This window comes from Lepidochelys kempii, chromosome 16, assembly GCF_965140285.1.
Source record: "Lepidochelys kempii isolate rLepKem1 chromosome 16, rLepKem1.hap1, whole genome shotgun sequence".
NCBI classification, from domain to species: Eukaryota; Metazoa; Chordata; order Testudines; family Cheloniidae; genus Lepidochelys; species Lepidochelys kempii.
Window position 1 is genome coordinate 4,299,977 of NC_136395.1, and position 18,161 is coordinate 4,318,137.

Sequence of the window (18,161 nt, forward strand, 5' to 3'; positions counted from 1 at the left end):
TCACCGCACTGTCAGTTACAGAAACAGGAATAAAACTACCTCTGTAGCATAGGAAAATTCACAAGCTAAAGCAAAAGATAACCGAACGCATTTCCTTGCCTACTTACAATTTCTGTAGTTTTAGATCTATTATTCCAGATATATTTTCAGGAGCTGCTGTACCTGCTTGGTCTCTCCCTCCATCTGGAGAGGGAACAACAAAGAGAACACAAACAAAATCTTCCCCCCTAGATTTGAAAGTATCTTCTTTCCTCATTGGTCATTCTGGTCAGGTGCCAACTAGGTTATTTGACCTACTTAACCCCTTACAGGTAAGGCGATTCAGTACAGCTGCCAAGGAGTGATTTTATGCTACCCTTCTCTCTATATTTATGACAGCTGTGCTCAGGGATTCACATATGCACACCTTAAAGTGAAGTTAATGAGTCTGACTTCAATCTTAATTTTCCTCACTTCTGTGCTCTTAAGGCTTCTATTTCATCTATAACTAGCTCAGAGGTGCTCACATATTAAAAGGGCCAAAGGTCAATGCAAGAGACATTGGGAGGCCCAGTGTGCTTTAATCCAAGGCGTAATAGGGCACAGGGCCATCCCTAGCTATTTTGGTGCCCTACACAGCCCCAGGCCTCCGTGGGGGACAGGGGCTGGCCACTTCCTGCGGGAAGTGGAGTGACCCGGCCCCAGCCTGCTCCACTCCCCTGGCTCCCAGCCGCACCGCCAGCAAGTGCTGGGGGGCGGTTACCCCCTCCCCACAAGCCAAGGGAGCAGAGCAGGCTGGGGTCGGGTCCCTCCACTTCCCGCAGAAAGTGACCAGCCTCCCCCGCCCCCATCCCCCCACGGAGGCCTGGGCCCCCAGGCTGCTCTGCTGCCCTGGCTCCCAGGCTTGGGGGGAGGGGGGAAACGCCCCCTCCAGCACTCACTGGTGGTGCAGCGGGGAGCAGAGCAGGCGGGGGCCGGGTCGCTCTATTTACCTGTGAGTGCAGGCCCGACAGCTTCTGGAGTCTTCAGGGGAGTGGGGGCGGGGCTGGGGCAGGAGTCATGGGGCAGGAGCAGGGCAGGGGCTGGGGCAGCACGCAGCTGTGCAGGGCACCAGGAAATGTGGTGCCCCAAATTTCCTGGTGCCCTACACAGCTGCATGAGGGTAAGGACAGCCCTGATAGGGCAAGTGAAAAATGGCACAGCTCAGCTCTGACTTCATTTGCCCTTTAACACAATTTTGTATGTTTATTTTCTTTGCCCTTTCTTTGTAATAGCACTGGACATATATAAAAGAGCCATTCTTCTCCACTGGAGATCACTGGTACAGAAGACAGCTTAAAAGAGTGTTGCTGTCCATTATGTCAATGTATACTGTTGGGGACACACATATTATCATAGCTACATAATTAACTCAAGCAGCATTTAAGCAATAAAATGGTGTGTAATCTTTTTACTGCACTAAAGACATTCTAAAACCCCCTTAGGAAAAGTAATTATTGTGCACATGCGGCAGCCTTAGGGTCTGGCTATTTTAAAAAATAATTCAATATAAATGTCTAAAAAGTACCAGTCCACATAAGATTGTGGCAGACTGCCCCTGATTCCATGATGTACAGGGGCTGGCCACCTCCTGCGGGAAGTGGAGTGACGCGGCCCCAGCCTGCTTTTTTGGAAGAGTTATTGGCACACAAAAGATCTAACCCACAGAACCTTATTCCTTCGCATCAGCTGTATCACCTGCAGAAATGGAGTTATAAAAGAGAAACAAAAACCACACAGAATTAGCAAGAATGGGCCTGTGCCTCCCAGAGCAGCCATGTGATCTTTTCACCATCATCCTTGTCTTCCCCCGCCTCTCCTGCTTCTGGTTTCTCTGTTATACTCACCTCTTGTCATGTGTAACATTTGGATTGTTTGCTCTTTGAAGCAGGGACCACACCTTCCCGTTTGTTCTCTAGTCTAGAGCACTGTTGCTGAGTGCTGTAGAACTGCTGAATAATGAAAACCTTGGGGAATTACCACATTGGAATAGCCTAGTGTATGTGAACGCATTCCACTCTGCAACAGAGACTATTGCCATTTGTTTTATTTTGTGTCTTTCTGAACCAAGGTGATTGGAAGTGGATAAAGCACCTCCCACAGTGGGCTCTGTTCTTGCAATACAAGTATGCAATAACATTAGTGACCACACTGCTGTTGGAAACATTTGTTTAGAAAGCCATCTCAGGCTGTTTGTTCACTTTTAGCTCAAAGTAAGTTTTAACAATAAAGTTGTAAACCTCTGAAAATATTATCATCTGTGGTAAACTTCAGGTGCAGTGAGTTTAATTCCAGCATTTCCTCACCAAGTTTATATCAAGGGCCTCCTTTTTAATCATAGCCATTATATTTAATTAAAGCTACAAATTGCTCTCTGAACCACTACAGGAAAAAGTAATGGCCAAGTGTTTTTAATCTGTTTTCTGCCAGCTTGTTATAGCCATTGTATTAGAATAAAATGCTAAGGAACAGAATGTACTGTCATCTGCAGAATGCAGCAGATGCTATTGACTGTTCCAACGCGAGCAATACTTAAGTAATCAGCTAATTCATTTTAAGTACAAGACCTGTTCCTCAGAACCAAGTTGAAAAAGACTTTTCTTCTTCTTTATCATGTGACGCCTGTGTGGCCCTTCGATACACAGTCCAGTGGTGTCTGCGTTTGCCAAGACTGTTGGGATCACAGGTGGGATTACCCTTATACTGCTGCTTAGCAATGAGTATGCCATCCTCAGGGGCTTTAACATTTCCATTTGGGCAAAATCGGCCTTTGCTTATAAATAGACACCAGGCTAAACCTTTGAGTTATCTGTTCCCTCGCAGCAATTATCTGTTCCCTCCCAGCAAATCTCTCTGCTCTTAGAGAGATTTCAAGTAGATCATTAATTGTGTACATTTCACTTAAACCCACCCCTGCTATCAGAGGGTTCAGTTTGACATTATTGATACTAGAGTTAGATCCCCATTGAAATCAGTAAGGCTCCACATGGGTTCAGGGTTCACTTTGCACAATGCTTATTACAAGGCTAAGGCCCTAGAGACTAACGAAGTCTTAATTACTATGGCAGTGCTCTAGCACCATCACAGGAGGGAATGGTGATTAGGGCAGAAGTGCAAACCTCATGGAAACTTTAAAAACAGACAAGCCAAATGTCACGGGTGTTTTAAACCCAAGAGAATCTGGGCTTACCTAGGGGGCTAATAGGGAGCAGGATTCCTCACACAGGCCAGCGCTGGGGACACTGGCATGTCTGCTCTGACAGCCCCCCCATGGGAAAGGGGGACAATTGATTTAAAATGTGGAGTTAGTTTAGGGTTGTAGAGGTCAGCTAGGAGGATCCAGCAACTCCCATGGTTGAAGGTGTTCATCCATCTCGCAGTATATGCCCCATACTTGGTATCTACACAGATAACTTTGTAGCTGTTAAGCATCTAGGTGAAGCTGGTTTAACTGCTACTGGAACATCTGCTCCATGTCCCTGCCCACTCCCTGCAAACCCACCAACGTTTCCAACGTCACAAGAGGATGGTTATTTTCCTAACCCCCCCAAAGCAGGAGCGGTGATCTAGTGACACAACTAGAAACCCGGGTCTCTGCTTGCACTGTATATGTAGCCATGGTGGATCTGTCTGATCACCGTGTGTGGCCCCCTTCAGAGAACTCTTTGTGCACTTCACAAACAGGAATTCGTTTATCCTCAGAACCATCTTATGAAGTGGAGCAGGATTTTACAGATGGGGAATTGAGCCACAGAGGGATCCAGTGACTTGTCCAGGTTCACACGGGGAGGCAGGGGGAAGATCTGGAAACAGAATCCAGCTCTCCTGAGTCCCAGCTGGCCTTGTGGGTAGAGCACTGTGCCTCCTCTTAGCTGTGATGTGTTCAGGCAAGAAGCAGTAAACAGAAGGCTGGGGTCCCAGTGGACACGAGTGGAGCAGCACATCGGCATCGTTACTTTTGTGGCAAATTGCCAGCACTACTATGACGGGTCTCATGCTTTCTCTTCTCGGGGGGGGGGGGGTTCAGGGCACCGTTTCGTGCCCCTGAACTGGGGTATTAATGGCCCCACTAGTGTCCTAGAGGAGACGACTGGAGAGGGACGGACCCGGGCCTGCCCTCTACTCCGGGTCCCAGCCCAGGGGCCCTAGGGATAGTGGTAAACCACTTGAACTAGCGGTTCCTTCCCCTGGGCTACTTCCCTCTCCTGCCCTTCAGCTTGTGGGGCTTCCTGCCCTCCCTCTGCACAAACCAGGTGTCCCTTTACCTAGGATCTTGGTCTTCTTAGCCCACCACAGCACTTCTCCAAACTCTCCTCTACTTCCCTCCAAACTGCTCTCTGCTCCAGCACCAATCCGCTTTGCTTCAACTCCTCCAAACTGTTCTCTGCTCCACCGCCAATCCGCTCTGCTTCAACTCCTCCAAACTGCTCTCTGCTCCACCGCCAATCTGCTCTGCTTCAACTCCTCCAAACTGCTGTCTGCTCCGGCGCCAATCCGCTCTGCTTCAACTCCTCCAAACTGTTCTCTGCTCCACCGCCAATCCGCTCTGCTTCAACTCCTCCAAACTGCTCTCTGCTCCAGTGCCAATCCGCTCTGCTTCAACTCCTCCAAACTGCTCTCTGCTCCACCGCCAATCCACTCTGCTTCAACTCCTCCAAACCGCTCTCTGCTCCGGCGCCAATCCGCTCTGCTTCAACTCCTCCAAACTGCTCTCTGCTCCACCGCCAATCCGCTCTGCTTCAACTCCTCCAAACTGCTCTCTGCTCCACCGCCAATCTGCTCTGCTTCAACTCCTCCAAACTGCTGTCTGCTCCGGCGCCAATCCGCTCTGCTTCAACTCTTCCAAACTGCTCTCTGCTCCAATGCCAGTCCACTCTGCTTCAACTCTTCCAAACTGCTCTCTGCTCCAATGCCAGTCCACTCTGCTTCAACTCTTCCAAACTGCTCTCTGCTCCGGCGCCAATCCGCTCTGCTTCAACTTCTCCAAACCGCTCTCTGCTCCGGCGCCAATCCGCTCTGCTTCAACTTCTCCAAACTGCTCTCTGCTCCGGTGCCAATCCGCTCTGCTTCAACTCTTCCAAACTGCTCTCTGCTCCAATGCCAGTCCACTCTGCTTCAACTCTTCCAAACTGCTCTCTGCTCCGGCGCCAATCCGCTCTGCTTCAACTCCTCCAAACTGCTCTCTCCTCCAGCACCAATCCACTCTGCTTCAACTCCTCCTCTTGTCTGATTGAAGCAGGGGGGTTTTATCATGTGACTGGCTTCAGGTGCTTTAATTAATCTATAGCAAACTTTCTTCCCTCTACAGGGAAGAAGGCTCCCGTCTAGCACTCTCCTGCTGCCCTCTGACCTGGGCTTTCCTTGCTTTTTGCCCCTGCTTCAGTGTCGTGCCACCCCCGCCCACCCGCGACCGGGCCAGATGCTTTTTCTTCATTTTGTTTTGGTTTTGTTTTGTTTTTTTCTGCTGTTTTTCTTTACTGCTGTTCGAGAGCTGGTCAGCTGCCAACTTGCCTGCCAGCCCCCCCACTCCTGCCCTCGGACGCAGCTACTGCTTCAGCTGCAACCCCCGGAGGAGGGGGGGAGGACTGCCGACCCACTCTCCGGAGGAGGGGAGTGGATGCCCCCAGACCCAACCATTTTGCTGTTCATTTGTGGAACCATAATTAATCGTCGTCTTATCTGCTTGGCATTTTTGGATGCTCCACAAAGACCGGGAGAGAAGACAGCCGACAAAGACATCGCCCAGGAAGCCACAAATCATCGTGGAGGGGGCCGTAAGACTGAGTAACTTTTGAACTGTACTCTCGTGTGGGGGGAGTTTGACTGTGTCTTAACTGCATTTGTAGGGGCACAGGGGGTGTGGCACGGAGCTGCCCCCCGATCCATCGGTGCCACCCCCCAACACTACTGCAACCATCACGGCCCCCCGCCGTCTGTCCCTGCTGTCAACTTGCCATCTGCCTCTAGCCTCAACTGCTTGCCCTGAATTCCATCATCCAGACCAGACACAACAGCCGACCAAACGAGATTCTTTGGACAAACGCGCGTGGGTCCGCGTTCCCCCCCTGGCCTCCGGACTGCCCACCCCACATTTTGCCCCTACTACCTGACCCCAACTCCTGTTTCCTTCCCCTGTCCAGTCTGACCCATTTGGCCACCCCCTGCCTGCAGCCCAACAGGGAGAAGTGGTTAATCTGCTTCCCCCTCCTCCTTCTGGTGTCTCCCTGTCTCTCCCTGCTCACGATGGCGGGGAATGAGAGGGGTGAGGCCCCTCTAACTACCTCAGTTGCCCCTCCCCCACCTACCCCCCTGCCCAACCCCCAAGCCCCCCCCCACTGCTGCCAAAACACCTGCCACCGCCCCCGCTGGGGCATTGGCAGCCGGAGGCACCAGGGCAACTATTGCCGCTGCTACGCCTACCGCCCCCCCAGATTCTAGGAGAGCCCCCCCAGTTAGCCGGAAAGGCCAGGGTGCAAAGAAGGGGAAGGGCCCTGCCACAACCACCAAGCCCTCCATGGCAGAGGCTGCCCCCACCGCTGTGGCCTCGTCATCGACCATGGCGTCCCTCCCCGCTGTTCCCTCCACCAGCTCTGCGAGTGTCCCTCCCACGGCCCCCAGGGCGTATGCCCGGGTGGTGGCAGCCCCCCCGCCTGCCGCCTCGTCATCCCGCCCACCCACCGCCTCCGCTACCATCAATAGCGGCTGGGCCCCCTTCCCCACCATGACCAGGAAGCACGGCGTCCGTTGCCTCCTGGTGCCTGCCTCGCCCTACGTGGAGACATACGTGCAGGCATTGGCGAGGGTGATAGGACCCACGGCTATTGTGGCAGCCTCCAAAATGTACGGGAAGGTCATCTTTTTCTTAGCATCGGAGGCTGCCGCCCAGGAGGCGGTGGAGAAGGGCCTGGCGGTGGGGCAGGTGTTTGTCCCCCTGGAGCCGCTAGAAGTCATCCTGGGCGTCCGCCTAGTCCTGACCTCCGTCCCTCCTTTTCTACCCAATGCCCCCGTTACCCGCTCTCTCCACCCTGGGGAAACCCGTTTCTGTCATCAGCCCTCTCCCTTTGGGCTGCAAGGACCCCACCCTCCGTCAAGTCCTTTCGTTCTGCCGGCAAGTGCAGCTTCTACCGCCGGCGGCGGCGAGTGATGGAGAGGCACTCGAGGGGTCCTCCCTAGTCCCCTACCAGGGAGCCCGCTATCGGGTCTACTATTTCACAGGAGAGGCCCGGTGCTACCTCTTCCGATCAGCGGGGCATGTCCGAAGAGACTGCCCCTTGCCCCGGCGGGGAGGGGCACCCGAGACCCCACGACCCGGCAGGACATCGGCTCCGTCGTTGCCAACGCCCCTGGCCGCCCGACATCTGAAACCACCTCTCCTCCTGCTCGATCCACCGCTGCTCCTGCCCAGACCCAAGAGACACCTCCCCTACAACGCCCAGACGAGCGAGGGAGCCACACCCTTGCTGTTAACAATCCAGCAGAGCCTATGGAGGAGGGTGCAGCAAAGATATTACTGGGCATAGGAGAGGGCCCACCCCAAGGAGAACCGTCCCCCCATGCTGCCTCACTGTTACCCCCCCGAGCCCCTGAACCATCGCCTCTGCCCCCCGACACGACCCCTGCTAACCAGCCCCCAGACGACGCTATGGAGGGCTGCACCCTAGTCCAGGGAAAGCGAGGCAAGCGGAAGGCTCGAGCTCCCCTGCACCCATCCGGTGCGGAGGCCTCCTGGAAGACCAGGAAGGGAGGCACTGACACTGAGCCTTCCGCTATGCCCACGAGTGAGATCCATCCGCCAGTGTCAGGAGAGGAAGACAACATACCACTGGAAGGTAGAATCTCCCCTCCACGGGAGACCCTCCCCTCCGAGACCCCTGAGGAAGCCCCATCTGCCCAAATATCACCTGAACCCCTCGCGAACCCCGAAGCGACCGTCGTAGCGGGTGCTAGAGGGGAGACCCCCGGGGTGGCAGAAGACAACCTCTCCTCCATGTATGAGGAGATCGAGGCCGTAGGTTTGACCCCGGTCACCCAGGGAGAGAATGACCTCCTGCCAGCTGGCCTCAATCTGGGCAACCTTACCCCAGTCCCCCTTTCCCCATGCTCCCTCCCCCAACCGCCTTCCCGGGCGAGCACCCTGCAGAAGGTGGTCCACCACCTGATGCCGTGGCTGCCAAATCCAGCACAGAGCCTGCGCCTGGCATCACTGGGCGCCTCCTCCCCACCCCCTTAACCCTCGAATTTGTTCGGGAGACACCACCTCTCAGCTGCTTGCCTCCCGAAGCCCAGAGCCTCACCTCTGCCCCCGCCCCCACCCCCACCGCTGTCCCTGCCCAATCCACCTCCTCCTGCAATGCTATTGCCGCCCCGGGGTTATTTCCTTCCCCTTTTTTGCAGATCCCCCCCAAGGAGCAGCCTTTGCGTTTTCCTGCCGTGAACCATTAGGAGCTGGAATTTTCCCTCCGCCATCCCCTTCTACCCCAAGGCTCCAGACGGACCTAATAACTTTAGCCTGTCAGACGCCCCGTCGGTGGTCTGCACCATGCCTGCCCACCTCAGTGGACCACGAGACTGCACCAAGAGCCCCACCAGGGAATAACCCGGAAATCGCAGCCCCACCCCCCCATGAGCTGTGAAAAGCGTTGCAAGAGTTTTTAGAAGACATCCTTGGCTCCCGCAACAGGGTACAGCTAGCTCTCTAGCGATGGGGGGACTTCGATCAACTCCTCCAGGCCACAAGGGCCCTTATAAAGGAGGGTAAAGGAAAAGGAAGGCATGGTGCCGCGGCCTACAGTCGGGCCCGCAGCTTCCGTGATGATTTACTCACTTACGGGATGGGTCGCGAATTGTTGCGCGAGCCGCCGGGGGCTGCGAACACCCCCGCCAACAAGGAACCCCCACCCCCCCAGCCCTCCGCATGACGCCCCTCATTATAGCAACTTTGAACACCAGGGGCTGTAGGATGGCTCTCCGCAGGTCCCAGGTGCTCTCTTACCTTCGGGAGGGGGGGGTACTCTGTGGTTTTCCTGCAGGAGACCCATACGGATCCGACTGCTGAGGACAGCTGGCGGCTGGAGCGGTGGGACGGGGTCTACTTCAGCCACTTCACGATTCGACAAGCTGGAGTGGCGACCCTGGTCTCCCACAACCTACGGCCCGAGGTGCTAGGGGTCACTGAGGCCATGACGGGCCACCTGCTGCATCTCCAAGTCCGTATGGAGGGGCTCGTGGTCAACTTTGTTAACATCTATGCCCCGACAACGAGCCCGAAGCGGCCGCAATTCAATCAGCGGGTGTCCGACTTCCTCAGCACCCTAGATTCTCACGAGTGCTTAGTCCTGGGAGGGGACTTTAACACCACCCTCGAGGAACAGGACTGCTCAGGGGCTGAGCTGAGCCCGGCCGCTGTGAACATTCTCCGAGAAATAGTTGAACATCACTCCCTAGTAGACGTCTGGCGTGACCACCACCCAGATGACACTTCCACGTTCACCTTTGTCCGGGTGGAGGCCCATCGGTCACACCACTCTCGGTTGGACCGTATTTATTTATCCCATTTCCATCTTTCACAGGCCCACTCCTCCAACATTCGGCTGGCCCCATTTTCCGACCATCATCTAGCCACCATAACAGCCTCCCTCCGTGCAGAGGGGCCAGGGCCAGCCTATTGGCACTTTAACAACAGCCTGTTGGAGGATGAGGGCTTCGTGACGTACTTCCGGGAGTTCTGGCTGGCCTGGCGAGAGCAGCAGCATGCCTTTCCCTCGGCGCGGCGATGGTGGGATCTCGGGAAGGTGCGCGCCAAGCTCTTCTGCCGTGACTACACCCGGGGCACCAGCCGACGGAGAAATGCAGCGATAGAGCAGTTGGAACGGGAGGTCTTAGAGATGGAGAGGTGTCTGGCCGCCAGCCCCAAGAACCCGTTCCTCTGCGGAGCATGCCAGGAGAAGCGGGAGGAGCTCCGGGCCCTCGAGGACCATCAGGCCTGAGGTGCCTTTGTTCGATCCCGCATCCACCTCCTTCGGGAGATGGATCGCGGCTCCCGTTTCTTCTACACCCTGGAGAAAACGAGGGGGCCAAGAAACACGTCACCTGCCTTCTAGCAGAAGACGGTGCCCCCCTCACGGATCCGGTGGAGATGTGTGGGAGGGCCCGTGACTTCTACACAAGCCTTTTCTCCCCGGATCCGACCAATCCTGACGCTTGCGGGGTGCTCTGGGAGGAACTCCCCACGGTCAGCGTGGGCGACCGAGACCGACTAGAGCTGCCTCTCACCCTGGCTGAGTTCTCGGAAACCCTCCGTCGCATGCCCACCAATAAATCTCCGGGCATGGACAGGCTGACCGTGGAGTTCTACCGCGCGTTCTGGGACATTCTTGGCCCAGACCTAGCCACTGTCTGGGCTGAGCCTTTGCAGGGCAGGGTCCTCCCTCTTTCGTGGAGGTAAGCGGTGCTCGCCTTGTTGCCGAAGAAGGGGGACCTCCGCGATTTATGAAATTAGCGCCCCGTCTCGCTCCTTAGCACGGACTACAAAATCGTAGCGAAAGCAATCTTGCTGCGGCGAGGGTCCGTGATGGCAGACGTGATCCACCCAGACCAGACCTATATTGTCCCGGGTCGCAGCATTTTTGACAACCTATTTCTAGTCCGAGATCTTTTGGAACTCGGGCGTAGAGACGGTCTGTCGTTCGCCCTCCTGTCTCTTGATCAGGAGAAGGCATTCGATAGAGTGGACCATGGGTACCTCCTGGGCACTCTGGAGGCGTTTGGATTCGGACCTCAGTTTGTGAGTTTTCTCCAGGTGCTGTACGCTTCCGCGGAGTGTCTGGTTAGGCTCAACTGGACCCTGACCGAACCAGTCAGCTTCGGGCGAGGAGTGCGGCAGGGGTGTCCCCTCTCGGGCCAGCTGTACGCTCTGGCGATCGAGCCCTTCCTCTGTCTCCTCCGCAGGAGGTTGACGGGGTTGGTGCTGCGGGAGCCGGAGCTGCGGCTGGTCCTGTCGGCGTATGCCGATGATGTGCTCCTCGTGGTCCAGGACCCGGGGGACTTGGCGCGGGTGGAGGCTTGCCAGGCCATCTATTCGGCAGCCTCCTCCGCCCGAGTCAACTGGGTCAAGAGCTCTGGCTTGGCGGTGGGGGACTGGCGGCAGATGAGCTCCCTCCCACCCGCGCTTCAGACCATCCGGTGGAGTGCGGGTCCACTGCTCTATCTCGGCGTTTACCTTTCTGCCACACGCCCTTCTACGCCGGAGAACTGGCAAAATTTAGAAGGCGGGGTGATAGAGCGGCTCCGGAAATGGACAAGGCTACTCCGGTATCTCTCCCTCTGAGGGAGAGCGCTGGTGCTTAACCAACTAGTCCTGTCCACGCTCTGGTACCGGCTCAACACCCTGGTCCTGGCCCCGGGTTTCCTGGTCCACCTCTGGACATCGATTCTGGAGTTCTTCTGGTCAGGACTGCACTGGGTCCCTGCAGGGGTTCTCCATCTACCCCTGGAGGAGGGAGGGCAGGGCCTGAAGTGTCTGCACACCCAGGTCCATGTCTTCCGCCTCCAGGCCCTGCAGAGGCTCCTTTATAGTGCAGGTAGTTTGACGTGGAGCATACTAGCGCACGCCTTCCTGAGCTGCGTCCGAGGGCTCCGATACGACCGGCAGCTCTTTTATCTTTGTCCGAGAAGTTTTCCGCGAGGCCTCTCCGGGCTGCCTGTCTTCTACCAGGACCTCCTCCGGACCTGGAAACTGTTTTCAACGACCAGGTCCGTGGCGGCCACCGTGGGAGCAGATCTCCTCGCGGAGCCCCTGCTACACAACCCCCAGCTCCGTGTGCAGGCGGCGGAGTCCCGCTCTGTGCGCCAGAGTTTGGTCCTGGCGGAAGTCACGAGAGTCGGAGACCTCCTGGACTATGACCGGAGAGACTAGCTGGATCCCCTGACGCTCGCTTGGCGCATGGGGCTCTCCAGACCTCATACCTCCCGGCGCATACTTCAGGAGGTGAAGGCTGCCTTGACGCCCGCTGCTCGGGCTTATCTCAACTGAACCCTGCGCGAGGGCGCACCCCGCCCACCCTCTACCCCAGGCCCGCCAGACCTTTCCATTGGGCCCCTATCCCGTAGATCCCAACAAACCTCTCACCCTTTCACTGCGAGACGACTGCATGAACTGCAGCCGGTCAGCTTCCAAATCGCGCCACGGAAATATCTATACACACTCACGCTTCACACTCTTCACGCCCACAACCTGGTGTCCCACCCCGATACAAAGTGGCGGGACCTACTGCCACCTTTGGAGGGTGAACAACCCCAGTGGGCCAGCCTGTATTCCACCTTGGTCCCGAGGCCCGTCAGGGACATTAGTTGGCGGCTCCTTCACGGAGCTGTGAGCACGGGCGTGTTTTTGACATGGTTCACCCCCATCCCGGATACTTGCCCTTTTTGCAACGTGAGGGACACCCTGGCACACGTATATTTAGAGTGTGCCAGTCTGCAGCCCCTTTTCCGGCTCCTCTCGAATATTTTATTACGCTTTTGGCTACACTTTTCCCCTCACCTTTTTATCTACAAACTCCCCATCTGTGGCCCCACAAAGTCACGGGATCTCCTGGTTAACCTCCTAAAACAGCCATTTATAAAACCAGAGAGGGGATGTTGGCTAATGAAGCGTCCTGCGATTGTAGGGCCGTTTTCTGATCCTCTGTACATTGACGTATCCGGGCGGAGTTCCTCTGGGTGGCGTCCACCGAGTCCCTTGACGCCTTCGAGGAGCGGTGGGCGCTGTCCGAGGTTCTCTGCTCGGTGACCCCGTCTGGTTCCCTCTGTCTGACCCTTTGATTGAGGGGAAGAGTGAGAGACCCCAGCCCCAGCCGTTGCCACCGTGGATACCATCATCACTGTAACCTAGGAGGGGTCCTATCACATGTGGTGTATGTCCCCCCCACCCCCAAACCGCCCACCCCGCAGCCGTGCCCATCTTGTCGGGCACTCTCAGGAGAGGAATAATCAGTGATACTGGGCGTGGCACTAGGTAACTCAAGGGGGTGGAAGACCATGAGTGTCGAGGAAGCCCCCCCCGCTCTAAGCCACCAGGTAACTCAGGAGCGTGGAAGACCGCGAGTGTCGAGGAAGCCCCCCCGCTCTGGGCCCAGGCTAGCCTGAACACTTCTCCCTCCTGAAGGCTGCTGTGTTATACCTTGTGTTTGCTTTGTTTTGTTGCATATTTTGCTTTGTCCTTTTTGGTGATTCTTTGTAAGTGTTACACAAATAAAATTCTTTTCTGCTTTTAATAAAAAAAAAAACACTCTTGCTGCCCTCTGGCCATGCTGTATCACACTTTGCTGAGACGTTTGATGGCTCAACTAAAAGTGCTTGATGTGTTTAGTTGTGATTATTGACAGACTCCTTGCAGGCACTGCAGAAGGAACCAGTCTAAAGCTGGGCTTTTTGATAAACTGCTCTGCAAGGTGCATCAACGCCCAACGTGACCAGTGTGAGCAGTTCAGATTTGTTTAATTTGGCTGCATATGCATCTTGTTTGATTTTTGAGGGTAAAGGTTGGGCATGAGAGCAGGAATAGCTCAAACCCATGTGGTTATGATGCCACTGCTTTGCTGGTTTATTACCCCTGCTGGTTGGCAGTCAGAGCATTTCCCTTGGTGTGCCTGCAGAAACTGCCACAGTCTAGAGAGTAGAGCTGCATGTGGCTTCAGGATTGGTTTACAAGGTAGAAGCTGGAAGTTAGCCCCAATGGATGTGTACAGTAATGCAGGTTCAGGGAGTTCACTGGAGTCCTCCTGATCAATATTCTGAAAGCACCTTGAGTTCTTAAATAGAATGCTGAATTGATATGGGGCAGCATGAATGAGTCTGTAACAGTCTCTTGTTGTCTATCTTGTGATATATCTGGAGGTTTCTTTGTGATTACTCGAAAATGGTTAAATCTTCTAAGTAACATTATCCTGTTTCTAGGCTGGAGTATTGTCTGGCGCTTAGAACCTGTGAATGGAGTTGGGGTTTGTAGGGGGACTGTTGTGCCACTGGTCCCGCTGGGCCTCAGTTTTCCCGTCTGTAGCTGATCAAACAGACCTATAGGCAAAAGTGAGGAAATTAAAATTCTTAGACTCAGGGTGGAGGCTACTTAAGCAACCCATAAGAGAATACCAAAAGGCACGCTTACCCCTAAAGAAGAAAGGAAGAAGGAAAGAGGGAGGGTCGGGGGGCAGGGGGAGCATGATGTAAATGTTTCAGTGATTTAACTTCAACAGTTTATTCAAGCTAAACAGGGAATCCCTCAGAAAAAGGTGCTCCGACTCTACTGACGCCAAGAGAAAGGAGCATAAACTAGGGTGGATGAAATACAAAGTCAAAATTAGGAGGCTAAAAGGGAAGAGCAAATAGCCAAAGACAGAAATCAAATAAAGAATTGTAAGTGCTTGGGAAACAAGGCAGTCTGTGAAAGATCTAAGGGGTGGTTCAGAATTTTGTGCACTTTGCAGAGAAGCAAAACAATTTCTTTGCCTCAGTCACCACCACAGAAGATATTGGGGAGATACTCCATGCGTGTGCTCTTCAGGTAATGAAAGAGGTAGACTAAGCAATTCAAATGGAAGTTGCTGGAACAAACTGATAAATTAAGGAATGTCAGGTCCCCAGGACCAGATGATATGTCCAAGAGTTCTGAAAAAGTTTAAGATAAAAGGGACTGAACTGGTGACATAAATTTGCAATCCTGCACAGGGCCATCCTTAGGATTTATGGGGCCCTATGCAATATTATTAAACTGGTGCCCTGTACCTGATGGCAGCCTGGGCTCACAGCCCAGGGGTGCAGGGGGAGGGACGAGGCAGCAAAGGATAGCAAGATGCCCTGCCTGCCTTATGGTGGCGGAGAGTCACAGTTCACCTCAGAGACCCCCGCACCCTCTCCCTCACGGAGAAAGGACATGCAGAAGGTACCTAATTAAAAGCAGTAAATTTGGGAATAAAAAATATCAGTCACAGGGTTTTTGATATTCCCTGAAGTTTGTCGAGATTTATTTGCAAAAAGTTTGTAGTAAGGGTAAGTCAGCTGTCTTGCTGAATACAATGTTAAATATTATGGGATACATGATGCAGCTCTTCTCTGTTTTACATTTTCTCAATCAGTATTTCTAAGCTGATTCTATATTTTAAATGTACTCTTAAACCTTCATAAAGTAATCATTCCAGATTATTACATATTTAACTCACTGAAACAAAGACATTATTTTAAATTAATCAGTCACAGCGGTTTAGTGTGTTCATAACAATGTTCATTGCTTTTAGAAAAGGGGAACACTAATTTACTTTGTGTGATCTCCATAACAATAGACATATTTATGAAATTTCACCAACTCTAAAAAAATATGTTTCCAAAGATTTTAGGCATAACAAAGGATTTTATATCTTACTCAGGCACTGATTTTGCTGGAGGGTTCTCTTAAAACTAGTTCATCAGATTAGTCAGAAGTAAAGAAAGGGAAACTCTTTGTCCAGCTTTCTGGAAGGAAAGGGGTGTTGTCCCTTAAAGGGCTCGCTTCAAGGTTGGGAGGGGGAAGGGAGAGAAAGGGTTGGACAGAAAAGACAGGAAGACTTTGGAAGCAAGTTTTTTTTACTATAGTAATTAAAATTAAAATGTGTATTTTAGATAAGGGTGGTCTTTTGAAGGATTTATTTAAAAATCTATGTGTCTGAAGATCCAAGCATTTAAGGCTAAAGATGATTGTGCATCTAAAAATCTATTCAAGGATTTTTTCGAGATTTGATTATATAATCTTCACCAACTCACTAAAGAAATATTTTTAAAGCAAATTTTAAACTAAGGTCCTGTAGACTAATGTGTTCTGAGTAAATATTACAGTAATGCAGAACTGTTTTTGTCAGTAAATTCAGAAACTGACAGTATATACCTGGGGTTTGGCAAATGCCTGTTAAATGGCTTTATTACCACTTGAATGGCTCTTTAACAGTTTCAGTGTTGTGCTAATAGGTCTGGCAGGCTGGAAGACTTTTTCACTTTTAAGTCACTAGATCCCCTCACCAGGCTGCAGCAGCTAGCTGTGGGAGCCTGTAGGAAGGGTCAGAACAAGGATAAGAAGAGCTGGAAGGGTGGACACTAAGACCCAGTGGTGCCCCAAATTTTCAGGTGCTCTGCGCAGCCACATATTCTACGTATGCTTAGGGACAGCCCTGATCCTTCAGTTAATTCAGTGCCTGTGATTCCAGATGTTAACTAATGTCTTACCTAACTCTCTAACTGGCGCTAGGGATTATCCTGATAATGTCAGAACAGTGAGTCATGCTGCAAAACCAAGAGTATGGGTTGAAACAACATTAAAATAGAATGATAAAACACCCAGGTAATTGTGATATGATCAGAACAAGCCAGCATGGGTTTAATAGGGGAATATCACACCTCCCAAGTACATCAACAAAATAGTGAATATCATTTATTTATTTCAACTTTCAAAAAGCCTTTGACAAAGACCCTTTTAAGAGGAAACTTCTGTAAACTGGTGGTGATGGGAAGATCAGAGGCTGGCTAAGAGTCAGCAAACAAGGAATAACAATACGGGCTCAATTTTCAACATTGTAAAAGAGGGACAGAGAGGTCCCAAGGTTTTGTCCTGCGGGTGGCATTGGCATTGCAAGGACTGGTGTTGACAGAGGCACCTCTGCGACTGAACATGGACAGCACCTTTCATTGTCCCTTGCTTTGCTCTGACCTCCACAAATATAGATCTTCCCAGATCTTAACAGTGTCACGCTGGAGAATATATAAGTGGCGGGTCTCTTCCAAACTCAATCCATGGCATGATGCCAAAAGTAGATTGTTCAGATCTGCCAAACAAGATTGTCCCTTTTCTTCTATGTTTGCATGAATTAGTGTATTAATATTTGTGTGTATTAATCAGTGGCAGTAATATTTGTGTGCAGTGATCAGTGGTGTTAATATGTCAACATTTTACATTATCATTAGGCTTGACAGGGAAGGCCCCATTGAGATGAATGGGATATTTCACACCTCCTTAACCAGGCAATTTTAATGCAGCTACTAGCAGAGATTGGTACATCAGTTTACATCCAGGTTTTGAAGGTTCTCTCTGCAACCAGGCAGGCTAGAGAACTGATACTTCTAAAATGACAGCTTGATTTGTGGTCCCCAGGGAAAAGTAACTAGTTCATTGAGTTGCCATTAGTTGGCCAAACCTGACTCTCCTTCCTGGCTGAGTGCTCTGTAGCTCAGGATGTTGTTAGCAAACATTTTGTAATTCTCCTTCAGTGCCCTCTGTCCATTACTTGTGCCAACTAAAACCAATTATTCTCTTTTCCCTCCTATTCAGATGAATCTGACTATCAGACTGAGTATGAAGAAGAAATTCTAGACAACCAGAAGGACGATTACGCTAATTTCCTAAGCAGCCAGGTGGAAGAGGATTCTGACTCCGTAAGAACTGTGCTCTAGACTAGCTCTGTGTGTCCTTTTGCCGGCCTTTAGTCTGACAAGCATGTCAAAGCCAAATGTTTTCCTGCAGGCATAGAGCCTTATCTAGGTTAGGTGGTGGGATCACAATTTCATGGGAAGGTGTGATAAGGGGCAGTTGAGAGAAGCAGCCTCTAAGGCTGGTGCTGAAAGGAATCTGGTAGAAGAAAATTCGACCATCTGTAGTGTAGTGCAGGTACTGAGTGCATTCCTAAGCCATGTTCCATCCCTCTCAGGTGTACAGCAGCTGCTCACAGAGCAGCATATCCAGGCTATTTGATATCTTCGGTTACATGTGACCTACAACCCTGCAAAGCCAAACTTTTCAGTCTTCAGGGGAGATTGTTGGAAGGAACCAAATCATAAACAGGAGCTTTTGTGTGGCTGAAACTTGTCTGCATCCTTTAAAGGGTCCATAATTTAGCAGAGTGTTGACATAAGCTTTGTCCCTTCCTATACACATAGCGGAGAGAATGCGTGTCTCATGGCCAGAGTTCACATACTGGCATTTAAATAGTTATAATCCATCTCTAATTTGTGTCGACCATGAAGTTTTCTGACCTTCCATCTTGGAGCAAAGCGTAAATGGGATCACACAGCTCCACTTAGGTAATGAAAAACTCTACATCAAATCTGTGTCACTGCTCTCTCTCTCT

At 52.1% G+C, this 18,161-nt stretch overlaps 1 protein-coding gene across 10 annotated transcripts in view; it reads left to right on the top strand.

Annotated features, from left to right (window-relative positions):
* Positions 1 to 18,161, top strand: part of PNPLA7 (patatin like domain 7, lysophospholipase) — a 443,243-nt gene that overhangs the window by 422,742 nt on the left and 2,340 nt on the right. For all 10 annotated transcript variants that reach the window (XR_012155225.2, XM_073314045.2, XM_078849029.1 and 7 more), the window contains one exon: positions 17,366 to 17,469. Coding sequence is in view for 9 of the 10 variants with exons in the window: in XM_073314045.2 (XP_073170146.1) it covers positions 17,366 to 17,469 (104 nt within the window). In the remaining variant the exon portion in view is untranslated. The remainder of the gene's footprint in view (positions 1 to 17,365; positions 17,470 to 18,161) is intronic.